Source organism: Leptidea sinapis, chromosome 5 (assembly GCF_905404315.1).
Source record: "Leptidea sinapis chromosome 5, ilLepSina1.1, whole genome shotgun sequence".
Classification (NCBI taxonomy): domain Eukaryota; kingdom Metazoa; phylum Arthropoda; class Insecta; order Lepidoptera; family Pieridae; genus Leptidea; species Leptidea sinapis.
In genome coordinates this window covers 6,459,476-6,484,527 of record NC_066269.1, presented here as the reverse complement: position 1 = coordinate 6,484,527, position 25,052 = coordinate 6,459,476, and the positions used below count along the sequence as shown (strand labels likewise).

General features: G+C 36.3%; 2 protein-coding genes across 2 annotated transcripts; one reads left to right on the top strand and one right to left on the bottom strand.

Annotated features, from left to right (window-relative positions):
• The first annotated feature begins 9,143 nt into the window (after nucleotides 1-9,143).
• LOC126964720 (endocuticle structural glycoprotein ABD-5-like) lies at nucleotides 9,144-12,168 on the top strand. The gene is made up of 3 exons (XM_050807996.1): nucleotides 9,144-9,155; nucleotides 11,000-11,124; nucleotides 11,964-12,168. Exons 1-3 carry the CDS (start codon nucleotides 9,144-9,146, stop codon nucleotides 12,166-12,168), a joined length of 342 nt encoding a protein of 113 aa, XP_050663953.1.
• Nucleotides 12,169-16,325: 4,157 nt separating this feature from the next.
• LOC126964718 (endocuticle structural glycoprotein SgAbd-5-like) lies at nucleotides 16,326-23,111 on the bottom strand. The gene is made up of 3 exons (XM_050807995.1): nucleotides 23,106-23,111; nucleotides 17,844-17,962; nucleotides 16,326-16,515 (listed from the first exon to the last, which is right to left on the bottom strand). The coding sequence occupies exons 1-3, from the start codon at nucleotides 23,109-23,111 to the stop codon at nucleotides 16,326-16,328; spliced, it is 315 nt and encodes a 104-aa protein (XP_050663952.1).
• Nucleotides 23,112-25,052: the final 1,941 nt, after the last annotated feature.

Sequence of the window (25,052 nt, the reverse complement as noted above, 5' to 3'; positions counted from 1 at the left end):
TATACTGTATTCGATGCAATATATAAATTTCCTTTTCTTTCACCTTTATTATGAGCAAACCCCTAATACAAAGTGACATACGAATCGGGAGTGTAAGAAGTAACTTGTCACGCATACTTAACTAATATTCCTGGCCTTATTTATATCGGTTGTCTAACAGCAAGAGACTCTATCTAGACGTATAAATTATCTAAGGTCAGTTGCTATCCGATGTAGAACAGTTTGTAGTTTAGGAGATACGAGATAGGATATGATAGGATTATCTATACACAAATGATTCCAAGAAATATGTTCTAAGTAGGCAAAGAGAACCTATACCTCCATAGAACTTTTTTGGACACTTTGATTATAACAGACACTTAAATAGTGCTCAAAATTTGTGTTTAGTTCTGGATTTGACTTGACGAGAAAACCAGTGGGAGTCTCATTTGCACAGGATGACAGCTGGATTATGGGTACCACAAAGGCGCCTATTTCTGCCGTGAAGCAGTAATATATAAGCATTGTTGTGTTTCGGTCTGAAGGGCGCCGTAGCTAGTGAAATCACTGGGCACATGAGACTTAACATCTTACGTCTCAGAACTTTTGGGTTTTTCCAGAATCCTGAACGGCTCTGCATTGTAATAAGCAGGGTGTATCAATTTCCATCGCCTTGCTCGTCTCATCTCGTATTTTTATAAAAATAAATTAAAATCACAAAACATGACTCATTTATATTTTGCTAAATCCTTAGTAATAACAATATAGAAACCGTCACTAATGAAAAGCTATGTATAATTTGCAGCGAGATTTGAAGCTTACAAAATAGGTAAAGACTCACGTATTTAAGCATTGTTGATCTGTAAACGTCTTGAGCACAAACTAACGAATGAGTAACTATTGTATGATCATCCGTTTTATATGTATTCCGAGCTCCTGCACTTGCAAGCTGACGTCATACTCTGAAGATCCACCACTTAAATACCTATTGGTTGATATTTAAAAATGTTAAAGTTATTTTTGTCATATTTGACACGACAACAATCTATGACTTCGCAATCAGCATTCACCTATAGCATATTTACATTTGTTTGTTATTCAATATAGAATTTAACATATGAATGATTATCTACAATAGTGACATTCAATATTAATATTAAGTAATCTTTACATTTAAACATTACAAAATCTTATCGGGAGAATTCCCACGCTTATGATAATGGTGTCATATATTAACTTTTTCGTATCACCTGCTCAAAAGTGACATATTCTGTGGCTTGGAATATCGACTTAAAATTGGTCATTCGAAGCCTCTAAATCCATCTTTTTTATATGACAGTAAGGGTTGAGACGAGTAGTATTCATTCAGCTGATGGTAATTAATACGCCCTGACCATTACAATGCAGTATTGCTCAGGATTCTGGAATGACCCAGAAATTCTGAGCGGCACTATAATTGCACCATCACCTTGAGACATAAGATGTTAAGACTCATTTGCCCAGTAATTTCACTAGCTACGGCGGCCTTGAGACCGGAACACAATAATGCTTACACATTAGTAATAGCCGGCATCATGTGCAAAGGAGCCTCCCACTGGTAAATATCCATCTATCTACTAAGCCCTTTTATTTTGAGTAAGAGTATTTCTCGTAACTTAGTATGCCTAAGCTTAGCAAAGGCCTCCTCTAGCTTTTCCATTAGGGTCTATCGTAGGTCACTCTTCTCCAGTTCGCCCGCTGTGAGTTTAAGTTCATCTTCCCATCTTGTTCGAGGTCTCCTCTGGCCATGTTGCGACGTAGTCGATATGAACTAAGTCGTAAAACGGCCCTGGTAACACGCAGGTCGGAACAGGGTAATTTGGCTTGCCTGCACTGCTCCAGGTTATCCAGTATTGTTGGTGGAGGTCTTCATGTGCTGATTTGTGTGGTTACCAACCATGAGGCAGTGATAGGAAATGTTCCGGTCTAACCGGTTCCTACTCAGAACCCCTTCTAGCTGATTGATCTACTGCCTCGTTATCTCTTACTGGGATGGGTCCGACCCCAGTTACCCTTTATCCACGGTGTTTTTGTTTAGTGAACGGCGAGGGAAAAGATCGTGGGGTTACTTATACAACGTATCTACAAAGAAATTCATGGTTTGTGGGTAAAAATGCTCAACTGGCACTGGACATATACGGACATACTGGACAAAAGAAGACGTCGAGTTATGGAAAATACGTGTACATACGTTGGTCACACTAAAAGTTTTGCGTAACAAAAAAAAAACATGTTAAAACCAAAATATTATGTTTATTGCTTTTCCAAATACTCTCCTTTACATTTTAAGGATTTAATCATACGAACAAACAATTTTTTAAAACAGGAGGAGGACCACAGCTCTGAAAGCATGTTTTCTACGTGCTGATTGAACACTATCACTGCCTCTTCGGAATTAGTAAAAGTGAAATCTCTCATCAAATCTTTGTGTTTGGGGAAAATAAAGAAATCACAGGGTACTAGGTCGGGGCTATGTGCAGGATGGGTGACGAGTTGTACTTTTTGGGAAGCTAAAATGACTTAGTTTTGTTGGCCGTGTGTGAAGAAGCGTTGTCATGATGTAGGAGAACGCGGCTTTTTGATCGTGTTTCGCGGACTTTTTTAATACCCTGGGCAAACAAATGGTTAAATATCACTCGGCGTTAACACTCTTTTGATATTCAAGTGGAATTGTGTAGATGGGACATTTTTTTACCAACGGTTGCATCACTTTTATTAGCCTGTTCTCATTTTCAAACACACATTCACAAGATAGCTGTTTTTTTCGGGTTCAAAACGAAGGCCGCCCTTCACTACATTCATCATGTAAAGAAACCCGACCTCTCTCAAATTCAGCAAACCATCGCCTCACGGTGCTCAAGCAAGGTGCTTCCATCCCAAAAGCATTTTGAAGACGAGCGGCACATTCTTGCGGAGAGAGACAACTTTTAAAATCAAAAAAACATCGCTCTAAAATCTTTTACTTTAGACTTAATTCTATTTTCGTTGCGTACGTAGAACTTTGATGTGTGATAAAAAACAATTGACAAATGATTTCCCGCCAATTGTTTTTTTTATTACTAAGAAGGTTGCAACGTTTCAAAAATTATAACAATCGAAATTCAAATAGTTCCGATTTTTAGTGTGCCACATGTATATAATATGTAGGTAATTGTTATTGTTTATAAATGACTACTACTTATAAATAGTTATGTGACTGACCACGCTCCCCTAGTCCCCACAAGCTAACATTACGAAGAGCTTTACATAGCCATGCATAATAGCCCAGTCTCATTCATTACCCACAATATAAAGTACCAAGCGAAGACACACACATGAAGAATTTTTCATTTCAAAAATACTTTCAGATAGTAAAAGCCACTAAAATTTAAATGCAAGTTAACTGGCAGATAAGATGATATATTATGTTTAACATTAGGCAACGATACGTGAGTGAAAACACAATGGGCTCATTAAAGACATGTTCTGACGACACGACGGTAAAGTTTTGTTTCACTTCCGCGATATTAGAAATTGCCTAATAATAATTAAAAGCCAAGCTAAGACGTTCACTGCTGGACAAAGGTCTCCCCCAAAGATGTTCACGATGATAAGTCATCGAAACTATTCCGGCGATCTTGACCATCGGTCTATCGTGTTGGGGCTTACAACACTGCGTCTTCTTTTTTGCGTCGACTTTAGCCATTCTAATCTTATATGAACTAGTGCTATTCTTCTCCTTCTTCGTGACACTCTTGGCAGAGCAGTCGTGGTCATAATGATAACATATTTTGGGGCAGATGTGATTAGCCCCAAGAGCTTTCACCACTTTTCCCCGTCAGTCTAGTACACTCGTTCAATGGACAAATCGATGCATCGCGTTCTTTTACGAATTGCTAATAATTTATTCTATGAGCTTACAAAATTTTTCTTTGCGTGAGTTATCTAGGACTTTAATTCATTTGCTAACCGAAGTATGTCGAAAGTACTTGTTTATGAGACGCCAGTTAGAATTGAAACCTAAAAGGCTATAAATATCGATAATTCACTCTTGTGGACAATTCGACTACTTAAGACACTAAAAAATATTATTAAAAGTTTGTGTTAAGAATTTGAGTTCATTTTCTCTATATATGGCGCTCCTATTCTATATAAATGTTGAAAGAGGAGGACGAACGAGCGTAAGGATATCTGATTTTAACTGATCACCACCGCAGATATTCTTCTGCAACACCAGAGGCATTACAGGAGTATTGCCGGTTCATTAGAAAAGTATATATTCAGCCGGAAGAAGTCCACTGCTGGACATACACCTCACCCAAAGATCGCCACGACGATCGGTCTTGCGCTACCCTCAACCAACGTGTTCCGGCTATCTTGACCAGATCGTTGGTCCATCTTGTGGGAGGCCTACCAACACCACATCTTGGCCGTTGGGGCAGTTGAGACAGTTGTCCGTCGAGTTATGTGCCCTGCCCACAAGAAAAAAGAAAAGTATACGTTGGATACATTACACAACTATTTAATAAATACTTTAGATCCTTGTGAAAATTCTCGAAAGTAACGTCTACTATAATAATAATAAGGATGAATTTTAAATTTATTTGAAATGCAAAACATACCAGATCCACTACAGTTATAACTTGGTAATTATTAGTAATAATATTAAGTAAATTGGTTTCCTATTTACATCGTATTGCCCGCAAAATCCTTGAACTTTATTAACTATTTTGTTAAAGCATCATCAGATTATACACAAAAAGCAACTGAGATTCTCATCTATTCATTTGATTGAATACAAAATAACAAAAACCACATAACGTAAGAGGTACTTTACTTCAATGCTGTTTGTAACGACAATAGTGGAAGAAGCCACATCGCATTTACGATTTAAATAAAACAACGACGATCTGACGTCGCTCGATGACGTCACATTTTTTTTTAATAATTAATAAAAAAACAAATTTTACATGGAGGTTTCAATGCAATTAAAACCACTGAGGGTTATACTATTAGTAAATTAGTCTACAGAATCAGAGTAACATTAAAAAAAAGAAATAATAATAGTTTACAATAGTTAGTGTTTATATTTAGCTATACAGATGTATTAGATAGATAGAATATAAATAATATGGGCCCCACGAAGGGACGCTTCTACTTAGTCTTCAAAGCAATTTTTATCTGTTTTGAGGTTAGTTTACATTAATTTTATTTTCAAGAGATTTTTCTCGGGAGGAGTGCCAGGGGACAGAGGACATCCTTACCCCCCTCCACTTGCAACACGATACTAAATTTTTACCAAATTTTGTCTAAGTCTTACCAAATTAACTTCTAAAACACATAAATAAATGATTTTTGTCATTTCACGGGACCAACTCTGGCATTGGGAAAGAGAGAAATGATAAAATCATGTTGTTATTTAAAATCTTTATTTATTTTATTTTATTTATTTTTTTATTTATTTAAGAACAATCAGTTACAGTTACACTAAAAGTAATCTTAGTATAAGTAAATTTCTAAGTGCACTGAATATAAGTGCCATAACATGCAAATGAAATAACAATATTTATCAAGTCCATTAAGTTAAAAACTGCATGTACTATTCTATAGCTTAAGAATTATAACAAACTTAAATACAATTTAATATTACAGTCTTAAATGCTGGGTGTTTGGCAAAGTCTAGATCAGTGTTTCCCGATGTGGGCGAGGGCGACCAATTTGATAATTAAACGGGGCAATTTAAAAATGGACTCTTTTATGGACTAATTTTAAAAAAGGCAAATTTCAAGAATGTATAAGAAAACTTTTACTACCGTTTCCGTCTTCATATTTAGCTGAATGTGGATTTAGTGCTGTAAATGATTTACCGATAAAAAAAATCGACTTGATATAACACAAAGCGGAGCCTTGAGATTAAAGCTAGGTAAATTGGAACCTAATATAAAAAATCTGTGCAGAGAGCATCAATCGCTCGGATCACACTCACACAAAGATGCTGTGTTATTAGATATTAGTAGACCTTGAAGAAAAAATAGCACTAGAACTTTCTAATGGTATAATATTTTATAGTTTTCAAGTGGTTTAACAATATAAATATAATATAAATATTGATGAGTGTATAGTTAAATATAGCGCCTGAAAAATATTAGCGGCAAAGGGCTTATCATTATTTTTACTTACGTTTTATATGAGTTTAGCTCTCAGATTAAGGATTGGTCTCCGCTGCACTACAACTAGATACCACAGGCGTAGTCGCAACTAATACTAAGCCCAAGTGGGCGTACACAAGCCAGTCATGAACAATGTGTGACGTTGACGTGCCAATTGTTCTGTTAAACTTTGCTAATAATTCAATCTAAAATGCAGGTTGCGTAGTAAAGCTTTTTAAAAATAATAACTAAAAGAAATAAGAAAGACACTGGGATCACATATCATCAGTAAGTATTTCTTATTTCATTAATATCAAAATAAAATAACACGAAGCGTATATAAGTTACAAAATTTGAAAGATAATTTGAGCCACGCACACAAGCAACTTTAAAAATAGCCAATACACAGTTCAATATAAAGTTGCTGTAATATAAAAAGCTATTTTTCTTAGGTAGTATTATTATAATTTGGAGAGGGTGGCTACTTGGCTAGTCCTGATAAGTCCTAGTAACACCGCGTCCAGAATTGAACTATGGTGGTCGCTACTCATTCTTACAGCTCGGTATCAAGCCTTACAGCATTTACGAACATTTGGGAGCAGGGTGTAGTCACCAAGGATGGTGTTACGCATTAGTGGGGAGATGAAGAGGCGTTTCATCGGCCTCAAGGCAAAATCTGCGAGTTCTTTCGATTTTTATTCCGACGACACTGAGATGCTTATTTAGGGGACAGTGTCCAGTTAGCATCCTGGTGAGTATTCATAGGTTTTCCTGCTCAATGATAGGGCTTCATTCGCTTTTCTGTTATTGAATGCCTTTATCAGTGCTTTGGAATGATTTTTACCTGTTGATTTGCTCCAGCGTTCTAGTAGATATTGGTTCGTCAGGGCGTGACGAATGGATAATCTTAGGCAGTCAAAAAATAGGTTCCGGACCGTATTGGACTGCTTTAGATCCAGTTTTTGCGAGCTTGTCGGCCATTTCATTGCCTATGATTCCGGCATGCCCTTAGGTATAGGTTATATATTAGGTATGGGACCTTAGGTAGTAAGTACGGTATCCAACGACCAATCCTTAATCTAAAGTTAACCTATTAATTGTAGAGGGTCCAGTCTTTCAAAACAGTAAGGCAATCATTGAATAACATGACTTCTGGCCTTTTGAATTTCAGCTTGCATTTTTCATTGAATGGAATCAACTTATGGGAAGGATGCCTTCTGACTTATGGATTGGTACATCATATACAGCTTTCAACACATATCGAAAATCTTGCTATCAAGAGCTAATATAAAAAAGTGTGTGTTTGCTTATGTATGCACGCAAGATATTAATGGGTACCTCTTTGGCCTAACGAAGCAAAAATCATTAAAATGATTTATTCCTCGTGCGTTTTTAGAAAGAACAATTTTGTAAAAATCTTGCAAAGATGGCTTTGACAATTAATTATTGAATAATGAATACGGCTGGGCTTGAACCCTTTGCCTGTCCTAATAATGGTCGAAAACAAAAAAAAAACGAATGACGCAAACGTCAGAAAATTTTAGGAACCAACTTCAACCTGTTACTTGTGTGTTACAGTGAAGCGCGCGCATCTTAAAATTTCACTCTCATAATTTTTTCATAACGCGCCTAAAGAAGTATAAATTCAATAAATAAAAAAATAACAGCTACCAAGTAAACATATAATTACTATCATTTCTGTCATGCTTTATAAGCAATTGACGCCAGATACAAACAAAGACGTTTTTATTCCGTTTTTAATGACGAGCAGTCTATTATTTTAGAAACTAAACAACCCAGCTACCACATATTGATAAATCAAAATTGTTTACGCACTATCGGACTGTTTACGCTAGCTATTAGAATGGTGCGTACAGACTGGTGAAACGTAATATAAATTGTATCATGCATTGAAAGAATTCGACGCACAAATCGCTGCAATTCTCATAGCTCGAGCGACCCGTGATTTGTCGGTTTTTCGAATGAACACAAAGGGGCTTGTTTACGGCTGAATGCGCAGGTCCAGCCAAATATGGAGTATTGCTGTCATCTCTGGTCTGGCGCACCCCAGTTTCAGCTCGATCCATTTGACCGTGTGCAACGCAGAGCTGCTCGAATTATTGGGGACCCAGTGCACTATAAAAGGCTGGATCATATGACGTTGCGTAGAGACGTCGCTTCATTGTATGTCTTCTACCGCATCTATCACGGGGAGTGTTCCGAAAAGCAGTGTCACCTGATTTGCCGCCGAATTCCACCTTCGACGCGCCATAAATTAGGATATCATCTACACCATCTCGATGTGTGGCTCCTCTACAGTGTGTTTTTCAAGGAACTGAGGATCTGTCTTCCACGTACTACAAAACTTCCTTGTGCGGTGTTTCCGGGACCTACCTACCTTCCTACTTTAAAAAAAAGTGCGTACACCTTCCTTAAAAGCTGAAACGATCGTTTGTCCTCCTTTTCCATAAAAAAGCATCATTATCAGCCGGAAGATGTACTGCTGGACAAAAGCCTCAACAAAGATTTCCAAGACGACCGGTGCTGCGCTGCCCTCATCCAACGTATTCCGGCAATCTTGACCAGATCGTCGGTCCTTCAAAAAAAAAACATATTGCCGGAATATTACGAAATATCTAATACCAATAATTTCCGCAAGATAACTAATCAATCAGTCGGATTACATTTTTTACCTCCCAATAATAAAATAATCTATTCGGAAGTCATAATTTAAAATAGGTTAATATAAACACGAGAGCGCCAAGCATGTCTAACCAATTCACACATCAGAAATCCCTGTAACGATTTCGTATATCATCTCAAATAAACTGCTTGCATGATGTTATTAGCACCTTGCGACTATGAAACCTCGATATAACATTGTCAACACAAATCTATATTTATACCAGTACTTCTTACTTCAAATCAGTAGTGCCACAGGGGTCGTTCGTCCATCCTCAACTCATCCTAAACTTCAAAAAAAACAAACCAAGCAAAATGATGAAAATTGTAAGTCGTTAAAACATCTTTTTTAAATTAGAAACATTAGAAGCATTAGCTTGAGAAGTGATGCTTTATTATATCATGCTTCAGTATCAGCTTATTTTATAGTTTTCAAGTGATTTAAAAATCTATATTTTAATTGAATAACATTTTGGTTTATTAGATATTGTTCTATATCGATTGTGATTATTTGTTTTCCACAGTGGAAGGCTCCTTTGCACCAGTAGGAGACTCCTTTGCTACCTTCTTTGCACAGAATGTTGGCTAGATTATGGGTACCACAACGGCGCCTATTTCTACCGTGAAGCAGTAATGTATACACATTATTGTTTCTATCAGAAGGGCGCTGAATTCAGAATAACTGGGCAAACGTGACTTAACATCTTATGTCTCAAGGAGACGAGCGCAATTGTAGTGCCACTCAGAACTTTAGGATTTTTCAAGAATCCTGAGTGGCACTGCTTTGTAATGGGCAGGGCGCATCAATTACCATCAGCTGAATACTCCTACTCGTCTTGTCCCTTATTGTCATAAAAAAAATAAGAAGTGCTTTCATTTTGGATTACATATGACTTAGTTCATTGATTTTTTTTTCATTAGCTTTTTTCTAATTAACTTTTTTCTTATCAATTTAATTTGACCACCAATATAGTATACTAAATAGAATTGAACTATATAAAATACCAAGAAAAATAATTCAATTTTTCATAAATAATATAAATAGATATTTATTTAAGTTGCTGCTTACTACATTTGAGTAAGTCTGGTATAACCATGCTTATTTCTTATACAAAAGTGATAATAAGTATTTTATGGCAAACAATATATTTTGTCGCAGTTAAAACCACGGGACACATCGAGTGTGTATGTGTACACATATCGATAATATAATATCATCACTCAAAGGCAGTAGACATATACTTAATTTTGAATGTCTGTGACAAGCCATGATTTATCTTCCAAGTTCAATGTCATAAAAATCATAATCAAATCAGGTTATTGTAACATCAAGCCCTAAGAAAATTCACATAAGTAAGCCAAAACGGTATTTTTCTAGAATAATTCGTATTTATTATATTTGATGATGAAAATACGCGAATAACATTCAAAACTTTTTCTCAGACTTAACTTACATAAAACTTAGCTGTGTGTAATCATAGCATAATCTTTGATTTCGTTTTTATAGCTATTTGACTGCTGAAATTATACTAAACTTAGCTGTCCCAAGAAATCGCCAAAATAGCTCATTATTGAAACCATTTCTAAACGATTTATGTAAAGCTTTTATTTTTACAAAAATCTAATTATATTTCTACAGAATACGAGAAGAAAATTAACTAATATAAATAATTTTCTTTACATTTCTACCTTTAATAGACATTGCGAAAAAAATCACCAAAGTAGGGGTACCTCTTTCTAGTTGGGGACATGTTAATTAATTTAAAAATTCAATATAAATAAAAATTGTATAAAAATTATTAACTATTTACCAATAAATAGTATTTTTGCAAAGAAAATTTTTTGCAATAAATAAAATAAGGCTTCAAATTTTGAATTAAAACAACGGCAATCTTGTGCGAGAGAGGTAACCTAGCTAGCTCGATTCTTCAAGGCTGTTGATTCGGTCTCCAGCCTTAAGCAAAGACAGCCCATTGCAAAAGTCAAGTTCGCGTTTTATCAAACACTCAGTAAAGTGTAATGTAAGTATATTCTAAGCTATGTCTAAGTACGCTCTTTACAACTCAGCCGACTGACTGGGAAATTGCACCATGCATATATGTGTATCGATCCTTTCTCGGGTTGGACAGATTCGTCTTTAATCTGAACTATTTATTACTTGTGTGTTTCAGACTATTTTCGCTGTAGCTGCACTAGCATTCGTATGCGCTTACCCACAAGACCAACCAAAGACCACACCGGCAGTAGAAATAGTTAAACAAGATTCTGAAGTTGACGTTAATGGATATAACTTCGAGTAAGTTAATTTGTATTTATAATTAATTACGTAATTTAACAAGCAATTATTATTGGTACTTATATTATATATTACTAGGTGACCCAGCAAACGTTGTATTGCCATAAAAAGTAATACAATTTTTTTTGAAATATAAAAAATAGATGCAACTTACTCTCAGACCTACCAAATATTTATATCGTACTACAATTATTGTATTCGATTGCCATCTTGCAACCCTGTAGCTGTTGTGGATGGTACAGAATAATATAAAAATCTCGATACAAAAATAGTTGTAGATCATGGAAGGGCGACAAAGTGAAGTTGTATGTATTTTCAATGCTGAATCAAAATAAAATAAAAATAAATGTCAGAAGAAATATATATTTAGGGGTGGGTCACATCGGTGGTAGCAAACACCGAGACAGGAGAATTTTATGAAACCCATAATATCTACTAGTAACCTAATTAAAAGTGTCTGACAAAATACTTAAAGTAAGGAGTATTTACTTCTTAGAACAATAAATAATCATGCCCATATTACAAGGGCAATAATTCCTACAGTTTACTCCGAGTACCAAGTACGTTTCACTTCGCAGAACTTTTCATCAGCATAATCTATATATTTCATATAAATTATGTTGGCGCCCATAATATATTATAAGGACTATATTTTGAGATGTTTTCATTATTCAAATCAGATTCAAATTTGAAATTATCTCACAAGTCAACCCAATGCGTTAAAACTAGTCAAGAGCAATGAACCCATTAAGTATTCAAATTATGATGTCGGTTCAGTATCGTAGGGTACAATTGGATTTGTGAGTCATGTGATTGTAATAAAAATATTTTTTTTTTAGATTTGAAACAAGTGACGGAACATCAAGACAGGAACAGGGAGAGTACAAAAACGATACAGACCAACAAGGACTCTTGGTTAAGGGAAGCTACAAATATGTAGCCCCAGATGGCCAACATATTTCTGTTACATTCGTTGCTGACAAAAATGGCTACCAACCAACAGAACAAAAGGATGATAGCCAACCCGCCGCCGCTCAATCCTAAGCTTTTCCAAATCAAAGTTTCCAGTTATTGTTTATGTATCCAAATCTTGCTACAGCTACGAAAATATGTTCAAAACTTGTAAAATACCCGTGTGTTCAATTGTTGTATAATATATTTTGCTAAAATACCAAAAGTTCTCTTTTCATTTAAATTTCCTAAAGCGGTATCGTAAACAAACATAGTTAACAATTGTTATAGAAAAATCTTTTGTTTCTAACCAGTAGTTCTTTTGTCAAAATATGTCATAAAATTTCGAGTTATGACGTACTCAAGAGTGATAAAAAATATCCAAATGTTTTTAGTTTTCTTGAATGTAACTTCTACCAATATTTCTCTTCAAACAAGTCGACACGATGCGTTTGGCGAATCAACATCTCCTGAGGATGCCTCGATACAGGCGAATTTGGATAATTATGGATTTCCGCAAAATAACTCCCACTTCCACATTTTTTTTTGTTAAAAAAAAGTAATATCTGGGTAAAATATAGATAGTTAGATGTTTTATGTTTACTTAAAGTGTAAGTTAATGACCAATCTTTTGGACATTGCTTTTTGTACCAAAGCATTCAGAGTTTCGAAGTTAAGATAACATTCAAACAAAAGAACTAAACTAAACTGAGGAATCGACTTCGATGCGCAATCTTTCAAAGTCAATAACATGTATACCCCTACTAAAAAAGGGGGTTTACACTATACACTATGCCCACCTTAAAGGGCGACTAAGTACTGGTGTTGCAAGAGACACACACAGCGGAGGTACCAGGAGGAGGAACCAACGTACTTATAAATGACCAGAGATTGGAACTTGTGGACACTACGGTCTTCTTGGGTATCACGTTAGATTAAAAGCTTCAGTGGGGTCCACATATTACCCATCTAGCAGATAGACTCAGCTCTGCGGCATATGCAGTTAGAAAGATTCTCTAGAGAGTACACGAATGTTGCGACCGCTAGATTAGTGTACTTTAGTTATTTTCACAGCATCATGACGTACGGTATATTACTATGGGGTCATGCTGCTGACATTGATATAGTGTTTGCACTGCAAAAGAGAGCTATTCGTACTATATATCAGCTTGGTTATAGACAGTCTCTCAAAGAAAAATTTAAAGAAATAAATATTATGACTGTTTATTGTCAGTACATTTATGAAAATTCAATATATGTTCACAAAAATCGTCGCCTTTTTGCTCTTAATAGTGATTTTCATTATTATAACACTAGAAATAAGGGATTGCTTGTAACTAATTCTAGTAGGCTTCATATGATACATAATAGCTTTAAGGGTAAATGTATACACTTCTACAATAAAGTCCCAGCCACTGTTCAGGCATTATCTATAAATAAATTTAAATGTTTTATAAAAAAATGGCTCTGTCGTAAATCCTATTACTCCACTGCTGAATATCTAAATGATCGGACAGCCTGGGACTAGATTGTGATTATTTTATAGCGACTGTACAATATTGTATATTTTTATTGAAAAGAGCGCAAAAAAAAGAATGCTGGGAGAGTTTCTTGCGCCGCTTCTTCTCTCTCAGAGCGCCATTTGTTTCCGAAGCGGTAGTAGTATCTAGTAGTATAAGAAATGACATCAAAAAGAATTCTAAAGGAATCAATTTTGAGAAAATAAATGCCTTTTTATGCCTTTACTAGAAAAACGTTCCAAACCACAATCATGTCGAAATTGAGTTAAGAACACAAAACTGGTCACGTGATACATATTAACGGACTGACACAAAATGGCAGCCCTACTTACACCCTTTGAGTGACATCATAATTTAGTAGCCCAACCCACATGTATGGAATACACTAATATTTAAAAAACTTTTAAAACGAATTCCTTAAAATGTGATGTTTGTGGCTTGAAACGTTTTTGAGGAACTACGTCCAATTATGGATGCTTTTATTTTATATTTAGTATTGTTTTAATGTATTTATTTTTTGTCAATTTTATTTTAGTGTTTTAGACTGTGTGCTCTAAATAAAATAATAAAATAATTTTCTTTCTTTCTTTCTTCTTATAAGCAATGACGTTATAAAGAACACGTTTAATTTTATTTTCAACATCATTCTCTCGCATCACTGACCTGATCTAACTTGTGTTCGCTACTTACCAATACTTTGAGAAAATGTGTGAAGATAAATAGGTTCTGTCAGATATTAACAATTTTTTCTTAAAATAAACAAATAATTTCATCAATCACTTTGAAGCTACCGCCTGCAACTATACAATGCGCAAAGTCGATCTTATTCCATTTGATCATATAAAAAAATGGCTTATTACATCGACGATCAAATTATCTGCGATTGGTTTGATTCTTTAGCCAAAGAACGTTAAGACATGGCGTGTCTTTGCATAGATTATCAGATAATGATTGAAGCACATATTAGCACGTTAAGTCAGACTATCCGCACCTTTGTCAAGAAACTTTTTGCCTCGCATAGTAACTTTGTGAAAACATCTGCCAATTGAAGTTCACGCATCACGTTGACGTCTGGCATTCCACAACCACGCTTTTTGCAAGAAATTTCTTGCCTCATACAGCCACTTTGTGGAATCAATTACCGGTGGCGGTTTTCCCGAACAGATACGACTTAGGGACCTTTAAGAAAAGAGCATACTTTAAAGGCTGGCAACGCATCTCTTGACACCTGTTATTGCGGATGTCCATGGGTGGTTGCCTCACCACTCCTCATCTCATGAGCCAATTGCCCGTTTGCCTTCCCGAGCCGATCTAATAAAGGGTCCTAAACTTGGAGCATAGATGTCACATTATAGGCCTACAACACATTTCTTGATTTCTGATATTGCGGTTGTGCATGGGGAGATGGTTTTCACTCACACACAACCTACCAATTTCTGACTCATGTTTATCGAATGGAGTGTACATGAAGTAGATCATAATATATCCCGTAAAAGCTTTAGTCGTTCTACAAGAATGGTAGTGTGGTGACCATAAACATTTATTTTATGACAAATATTTTTGAATTCATATGGGCAAATAACAAAGAATATGAAATAAATAATAACAATGCTTTTAAATGTTTTATTTCGTGATTTTATTCTTTTAGGTTACGATTACATACACTTATTTTCACTGGACTCCTCTATCAAACTTTCGTCTGACTTGGATTGCAAGTACCAGATACATCTTGACTCCCACACCTACCATTTGTGAAAATCATTCTGGTGTCACTATGTCCCAATTAGATAGCACCTTCTGTGCAATCCAAGCGTCCATGGAGAGCCGCTTGCGCCTCTCTTCCCCAAGAGATGGTTGCCTCAGATGAAGGCTTCGAGGGCACATTGCCCAAAGGCAACCTCAGGTTGTGTTTAGTGGGTAGGCACTTAGGATTTTACATGAGTCCCACATAACCAACGCAAATATATCTGAGCGTTGGTATGCATGAGCATTCACCACCTCCCTCTCGTCGTTATCCCGGGGAGTACGCCTTTCCCTTTATCTGGGCGTAAAAAAATCAAAATCTAATGAAAACCCAATAGACTGTTAAACAGCTGAAATTTTCATAGTTTGTATTTTAATACTAATAGCTATAACAGACAATAAAAAAGACGTAATTATTATGATAAATACATGTATTGTAAATATAAGTGACCACTTTTCGCTGTTGTATGATTATAATAAATTTTTCCTTGCATATGTGTTAAAAAATTTCGAATGAAATGCATGTGCAGCGATAATGGCACTCTCAGTTCCCTTCTTACGTGGGCCACATTGGTAACACCTAAATGTGTCTTGATTTTCAGGTGTTATGGATGATTTTGAACAAATATAGTGATTGGAGTTGTATTCATTTTATTGTAATGAAAGACTAGCGTGAACCATCTAATGGTTATAGACGTAATCTACCCCTAAAAGTGACAATATATCCTGAGTCGTAACACAACTCAAATTATTTGCAAAACATTCTAAACGAAATATTGATGTATTTATTTTACTCTGCTCCCTCCTTTAAAGTTTCCACTTATACGGTACCGTGTTAAAATTTTATGCGATTATTAAACAGCTATTATTTTAATATTCAAACTAACACTTAAATCTATGATTATAGTTTTTATGCTATTCCCGAAATATTACGTAAAGAGTATACAAAGGACAGTAAAACATTGACAACTAATACATTTAAAATGTTTATTGAGAACTATTAACAATCTTTATTTGTGGTTGGAAGCCTTTTTCATTAGCTACAAATGTGACTTCGTATTGTTGGCCATCAGGTGCAGTGTAGCTGTATGAACCTCTGACACCAATACCCTGGTGATCACCAACAGTTATCAGGTCAGCTTGCTCCTTGCGTGATGTACCATCACTTGTTTTAAATCTGTAATTCAATGTAAACATTTTTTTATTTTATTTTGATTAACATAAGTAGGTACCGCATTTTTATATAAATGAAATAATACTTTAAACAATTTATTTTGAAATTAACATTATTCATTTGTTCTGGCCTTTTGGTTAGCAGCTTAACGTGAACAGGATAACCTGATTGCTTTTAAATTTTAACTTCTTACAATTTTAGAATTCTATTTAAATTGGTTGTAAATAATTTTAAAACCATGACTAAATATATTTTAATGCAACTGATAGAAGGACAAAACAGTTTGTGTTGCATCGAATGATGAAGCTTGGTTTAAAATAGTGTCAATGTATTTCTTTCAATTTCTTATAGTAAAGCTTAACTTTTCAGAAGTGCTGGTAAATAAATGGCTTAAGTAAAACAATTGACATTAACAAGTGTAATAATTGACCTAATTGAATAAATTTCGTTTGATTAGAGTGTTGCTGTTGATTTAAAAAATATTTGTTAACTAGAATTATGAGAAAGCAACGAACGAACACGGATCTCACTGGCAGATTTAGTACTCTGTTTGAAATCGTTAACGTAAATTGAATTTTAACTTTTAGGATATCCGGTATCAGCTTAAACAGATTTGCAGTTGTTAGTTAAAATAGTCTTCCCATAACATTTTTAGGCACAACACAGCTATTGCATTGCCGATCGAGATGATATTTTAATTTCAAGTACTGGTGAGTTGCACGAAATCTTCAATTTAAACTAGAATATTTTAGAATAGTAGTTATTGCTCCGTCACAATTAATTAACTTAAGACAAACAAAGGACGTAACAAAGTTCGACGTAAAGAAGTTGAGTGGGCAGGTTGGCATTTTCCCCATCGTGCTTAGAACGTGTGCCCTTGAGTTGAGACCGGTGCTAACGGTGTCAGCCGTTGTTGATCCGATCCAAAAAAGGAGACAGTTCGGATCCGGCTACCCTACAGGCCTATTGCTATTACCTACCTGCTTTCCAGAATCAATGAAGATATTGATCAACGGCCAACAGTATGGCTTCTGACAAGCTCGGTTGACTAGGCGAATTTCTAGTATATCTAATACATATATGGGTGGTTATCAAAAGCAAGTGAGAAGTTCTGGCAGTTGGTTTGGATTTAGCGAAGGTTTTTGATCGTGTTAGGTAGAAAACGCTACTCTCAAAACTTCTATCATTTGGGCTTCCCGAGAGCTATTGCAAGTGGATAGCTAACGCTGGAGTACCCCGAGGCTATGTGCTATATCCTACATTGTTTCTTCTGCATACGTTTGAAAGTAAATATTATATTATATTTATCAAATAAGACAGCTTATACTTACTCAAAGTCATATCCATCAGTTCTTACAAACGACCTTTCGGTAATTATTTCAACTTTATTTTCTTGAGCTTGATCCTGAGCTGCCGCTACAACCACAAGAACGCAAACGACGAACAGTTTCTGAAAAGTAGTTATACTTATTGTATTTTTACAAAATATGTGTTTAACCAATGTTTTGACTTTATTTATAACGGCACTATTTTCTTAATTATTATATAAAAACAATTTACTTACAAAGTACATCTTTTTTTATTTTTTAGCAAAAATGAGAACTACTGAATCTCTGCTAGTTTTCAGTTGAATGTTATCAGCAGCTGAAATTTCTCATCTTAAATAGAACCTTTTCTGTAATGGCATAATATGTGCTACGTAGGTGATAACATGAGTTACGAAAGATTGACATTAAACTTTTGTCACACTTGCAAGTAAGGACACTAAATAAATCGACCTATTTTGTTCTGATAAAACAATTGCTTGCAAATATTAGTAACTATAGACGAAATTGTTACGAATCACATTAAATATCAAGAAATACCCACAACTTCTAATTAGAAAATAAATAGATAATAAACAGAAAAACCTTATGTTAAGAAAAGCAAATTAATAACGTGTGTAGTTTAATTTAAGATTTTTTTTTCATGTTCACCAAGCACCGGAATCATCATGATTTTATTTTGAAGGCAAATAACTCTATAATATTATCTATGTATGTTAAAATCGACGTCTGCATCTGTGTGAACAGTAATCTTCAGATAAGCGTAGTACGTGATCTCGCGAATAAATTTTATTGGTACCAGGTGCACATGGGTTAAGAAGAGATAGTAGATAAAAGTTAACGTGCACGTGTTAACTTTATATCCTGACGTGAATGCCGCCTCATGGTACCAGGTGCACATTATTATTATAGTGGTTATAATACTACCGATGAAAATCACGTGTCATCCTCATGAAATGTTCCGGAACTTCAAATTTAGTTCAGCGATTAACCAGGTTTAAAAAGATGTCGCAATACTGAAGACATTTGTATTTAAAATATTTTTAACTTTTATTTGTAAGTAATACGTCTTATAAATGTGTTGAACCTAACAACATAGTTATTACATTATGAAAATTAAATCAAAATTTTCTTCTATAATAGTTTGAGCAAATTTATTACACGAAACGAATATATTACAAAATAAATAATAATGTAAAATAAAATAGTTGCATTCTTAAAAATAGTTTTTAGGTACTTCTGTCGTATTGCCTTAATCATCAACAGTTTTCTATTTTAATTTATTTTTTGGTATGGTCGCTTTTATTTATTAAGGTCGCATTAAACGGGTGTTAATATAATTGTTATTTAGTGCTATTGAAATAATGCGCAACTCAACATACTACTCCTAGTATATCATATAGAGAGCACATGAATTCTGATTTTTTGATCTATGTAAGATTTAACTGTAAAATATACCTAGAGTTGACGTAAGCGTGAATATTAAAATAATATGAATACCTATTTATTCTTTGAAACATGTGGAATACTTTTTTTCCCCATAAGATGAAGAGAAACCCAATATGACAAGTGTAAATGATTTATATATCCTTTTGGTAGGTGGCGCTGCGACTAATCACTGGAAAATTAAATTGATGTATTGCTTTTGATGAATGATGTTATATTTTTTTCTACTCCTCTACCTTTTTCTGTCATTTATACAGCCACGATCAGTAATATAAGAACATACTTTATGGCCTAAAAAAGCATTGTTTACCCACGGACGAGTAAAAAATAAGGACTCATAACAGTGAAGCATCAAAACAAGCCAGTTAACGTGTAAATACATAGCCCCACGCACACACTTTTTTTATGGAATAGGAGGACAAACAAGCGGTCACCTGGTGTTAAGTGATCACCGCCACCCACAACACTGTTGGTTAGATTGGACAAGGTTCAATTTTTCCCCATTCCACGACCTTCTCAAGAGAGGACTCGATAGAAGACACAAGTTTCTCCCGGCACTAGTCGACGATTTCCCGAGAGAGACCTGCATGGCCCGTGTATACGGTATACCAAGTGCTGTCGCCTGCATAGCAATGTATGTTGGAGGCATCCAACATATCATTGATATGCAGAAGAAACAGCGTGGGTGATAGCACATAGCCTTAGGGCACACCAGCGTTCACGGGCTTCGGGTTCGAGCAGTATCCGTCGACAACGACCTGTATGCTGTGCCCAGTGAGGAAGCTGGAGGTCCACTTGCATAAGCTCTCGGGAAGCCCAAATGGAGGTTTTGAAAGGAGCGCCTTGTACCATACAAGATAAAAACCCTTTGCTATATGCAGGCTAACTGCCAGGCCTTCCCCCTTGCTTTCAATAGCCGACGCCCATCTATGTGTTAGGTATACCAGAAGATCACCTGTTGACCGACAGCCGTACGAGCGAAAGCCGTACTGTCGGTCGTTGATCAACCGGTGACCCTCTAGGTATATCATGAGCTGGCGGTTAATTATGCTGTCCATGATTTTGGAGAGCAGGGAGGTAATAGCAATTGACCTGTACTTTGCCGGATCCGAACTGTCTGTTGTTTTTTGGATCGGATGGACAAAGGCTGACTGATGAGTAAGGGACTACGCCTTTTGAATAAGAGTGCTGGAATAAACGCGTTAGCACCGGTGTCAACTCGGCACACGTTCTAAGCACGATTGGAGAAGTGCCATCCGGCCCGATCGACTTCCTGACGTCCATCGAAATCAGAGCTCGCCGAACAGCAATGGCGCAGGCTCTGGGATCATCCGAAGGGAAACGAATCTTGCCCCAAGGGTAGGATGCAAAAAAGGAACGCATCCTATCCCAATCTGCTGACTTGTAGTGCCAAACGCGGCGGGTCGCTGGCGGGCTGCGACGTGGGCGTTGGATAGGCACTACACTCTTGACCAGGCAATGGTCGGACGTTCCAAGCGACGCGTCGACAGAGACTTGGTAACTATCAGGATGTGTAGTCAGCAGAAGATCCAATAGGACGGCGTCTGGCTGTTCACATCCGGAAGCCGCGTTGGTGACTGAACCACCAATTGGTAGGTAGGTTGGTACATACGCCAATGCGAAACTATGCACAGATAGCCCTGCGTAGTCTGTGATACGTGATTCAAGCCATGTATTTTGCCCGTTGAAATCACCCAAAACTACGATTTCAGCGGAGGGGATCTGTGCAAGTACATTGTCAATTGCCGCTTGAACGCAGCCCATGAGATGATCGATTTCTGCCTTACCACTATGGGACCTGTAGACACACGCATCGATGCGGACGCGGTCCTCTAAATCTACGCGGATTCAGAGAGTAGACAGGTCCCTACCCTCAAAATTGCCGAGACGGCGACAGCAGATATCCTCCCTAACGCACACACATACCCTGGTATGAAGCAAAAAATTATGTTCAATTTTGTACCCGGGGTACGTTAAATATGACGTATCGCTAGGTCGAGATATCTGCGTCTCCGTAAGGAAAGACAAGGCCAGCTGCGCCGTCTCAAGGTGGTGGTCGCCTCTTATGACACCCTTGGGCCTGGGACTCACCTATTCTTTTTACACCCCGGGGAAGCACAGGGCAATACTTATATAAATCCGATCAGCCGCCATGATGACATCTGCCATCGTCTATGGCGGACAGTGACATCCAGTGTGGCCGGTTAATAAACAGGGACTTTACCCGAAAAATTGGGTAACCCATGTAATGCTGTCCTAAGAAGATAAATCATTATCTGTTACAAGATGCAGTGATTTATTATAACAGGTATGTCTTAACCAATATTTTTTTAAATACTGTGGAACACTACTTCAATACAAGTATCGTTTATCTTTGATATGGTGCATCCCAGTATCAGTTCTAAACATTAAATCGAGGAAACACAAGAGCGTTGCCGACCTTAATAAAGCGTTGAAACAAAGGTCCAAAAAAATTTAAATCTGAAAACACTTTGGTGAGTGGCGCGTGTGGATCGACACGAGATGACTCATTACAAAGAACATGCAAACATAATGTCAAAAATATATGAATGTATAGATATTCTTAAAAAATAAGATATTTTAGTACGTCATTTTCATATCAGTTACAACAAAGATACTGCAAACAAGACATGGACACAGAAATAAAACCGGCAATCCTTACTTACTTACTCCTCATAGTGTACCTGTTTTTTTATTTAATTTAATCATTTAAGTACTCAAAAATCTGACTATCTGAAATTAGAAAATCAGAGTTAAGATTTATGTGGCTATATAATACTATGACTAATAACGGGACATAATTTGTGTTATGTGTGGTATGCCCCATCCGTATCGATTCAAAAAATGGTCCCAAATTCGTTCTCTGCACCCTCGAGATCCTCGGATACAATATCCATATTGTTGAAATCATAATTTTGCGCGGCGGCCATCTAGGATTTCAAAAATTATCCCAAATTCGTTCTGTGCACCCTCGTGAACCTCGGGGACGATATCCATAATGTTGAAATCATAACTTTGCGCGGCGGCTATCGTGGACAAAATGGCGCGTAACCGCTATATTTGCTTTAAAATTTCTCTAATGCGTCGATAAAGAAGTTTCACTTCAAAGCCATACCGATGAATTGAAAACCTCCTTCTTATTCGAAGTCGGTTATAAAGAGCGGCCGTTAATGTTCTCACAAGCTCAAGTTCTTCCGAATATATGGTAAATTCACTCATTTAAAAGAAATATTTATAGTGACTATTCCATTTCCATTATTCTATTAACATCTTTTGAATACTTATAACATCATGTGGCGTCATACATTATAGCCTCCTAATATCTACCCATAAACTCAAAAAACAATCCCAGCGGAGGAACTCGGAGTACATAGTACTTTCATAGCTGGCAACATATTTTTTTTAATGGCGTCTGCTTTGTTTACAAAATATTTTGCTGTTTTGACGAATGTATTAGGTTAAATTAATAGTTGTGAAATAGTATATAGGTGTGACATGTGATTTCCTTATCATAATTTTTAATATAAGACGGTTTGTTACATCTTTTCACAGCACAGTAAGTCATTTTTCAGTTAAATTACGCACACTGATTGTTCTGGAGGTTGATAGAATGATACTGACGCGGCGGGAAACGTAAGTGGTCATAAAAGACCACATTGAAACTGCTTCATTTCGCTTGGGCTTACTCACGTTCTAAGCGTTATTATTCTAAGATTATATACATCTAGATAGACTATGACAGCTGTGAAAACGTTAAAAAAAAGTGAGTTTAGGGCTAACCTCCATTTTGAGCAATTCACGCACACTAACACAAATTGTCAAAATCAATCACAATCACACTAAACCAATATTCCTGGCCTGTTTTTATCAGTTGTCTAACAGCGAGAGACTCTTTCTAAACGTATAAATTATGTAAGGTAGCTAAGTAGTAACCATTTATCCCGTCCTTTGAAACAAAATTTGTTTATTATGATTATTATTATTAAGAGTCAACCACAACCGCATTCAAATTTTTTTTTGGGGCGCTTTATATATATGAAAATAAAGCCATTAATTACGAATCGATATCGATCTTTCTCGAAATAATATAAAACTCGTTTTTAGAGCTTAAAGAAGTCTGAATTTAAGTTCATCTATTTATACAGTAGGAGAGCACTTGGCACTCGATTCTTGTTCAAAATATATAATAAGTTTGGTACCTACTTAATTTATTGGTATTGGCAACAAACTGATAGACGCAGATAGTAAATTGGGAACTACTATGCAAGAAATAGAACAATTATTAAGTAGTATTATTTATCAGTAGAAGCTACCAGAGTAGACTTACTGCCGTTTTCAATAACGTATCTCTAGTTAAGGATACATAGCTGTCACCGTTTAAAGACAAGATCTTATGTATCCATAATTATGTCCAATAACATTATAGTCAACATTATTAACAATGCTTTATGTCGATAGGTTATTGAAATGTAAGTAAGCGTAAAAGCATAGATCTGTCTACCTCTAATAAGTTAAACTAAGGATAGATAGGTTATTGAAAACTGCCGTTATCTGTCACAGAAACTATCTTGCTACTCAACTTCAGGGTCCTGCCTTAAATCATCTAGGCTGAAGCGCCACAGTATTCAGGGACTAGCAGCAAGATTCACGACCAATGACAGAGAGGCTTAGCACTAGAAAAGCCTTTCCAAATACGACACCAAAATACAGTCATTCAGTCAGCACATTGGGTCATTGTTGAAAGACAAATTGCCAAGACGCAGAATACAGAAAAAAAATTAAACATGTTTCCTATAAATAAATGAAGTGTGGATACATTACCGCTAAACGCGTGACTCTTTCGTTAGTTGAGCGCAAGCGCAGACAGGTCTGTGTATTCACATTTCCGCTTTTTACTTCCGCTTCCCGCAATTAGCTTCTAAATAATGCTATCACCGTGCATTGTCTACTAAATTAATAAGCTAGGTTAAGTTCACTAAGTAGTCCATTAAATTTAATTTTAATGCAATTTTTTTAATATGATCGCTAAATATAGGGTCACCAGTTGATAAACTACCAAAAGTATGGCTTTAGCAATGGCCAGTCTGCGGGCGATCTTCCGGTAAACTTAATAGATAGATGGGCGGCGGCTATCCAAGGGTAGAGTGATGGCCTGACAGTTAATCTGGATATAGTAAAGGCCTTTGATCGTTTATGACATAAGGCGCTACTGACAAAATTTCCACCATGTAGGCTTCCCGTGCGTTACCACTTGAGTAGAGAGACTATCGAGTCTTGAGAAGGTCGCACAATGGGGTGAACCATTTATAAATATGCATAAAAACCTAATTTGTCGTTTCACCATTCATCGACAATACTTTTCCTAAAGCCTCGCCTACTATCGGAATACTGGCTCTCAAAATCTCGAGCGATTGCCATTTCCGTGCTCATCTGAAAGGCAAGCTTTTAGTTACTTCGCGCTTTACAAAGTGTACCCGTGGCCACATGGAGTATTGATCATTTCTGGTGTGTCGCACCCCAATATCGGCTCGAACCATTGGACAGCGTGCAACGCAGAGCAGTTCGAACTGTCGAAATTCCACCCTTAACCTGCACTACACGCCACAAATTATGATATCTTCCCCACCATCTGGATATGTGGCGGAACGCAACGCGTTTTCAAGGAAATATCTTCCACGTACAACAAAGCTGTAGACTGAGCTTCCTTTTCTGATTTTTTCTAAAACG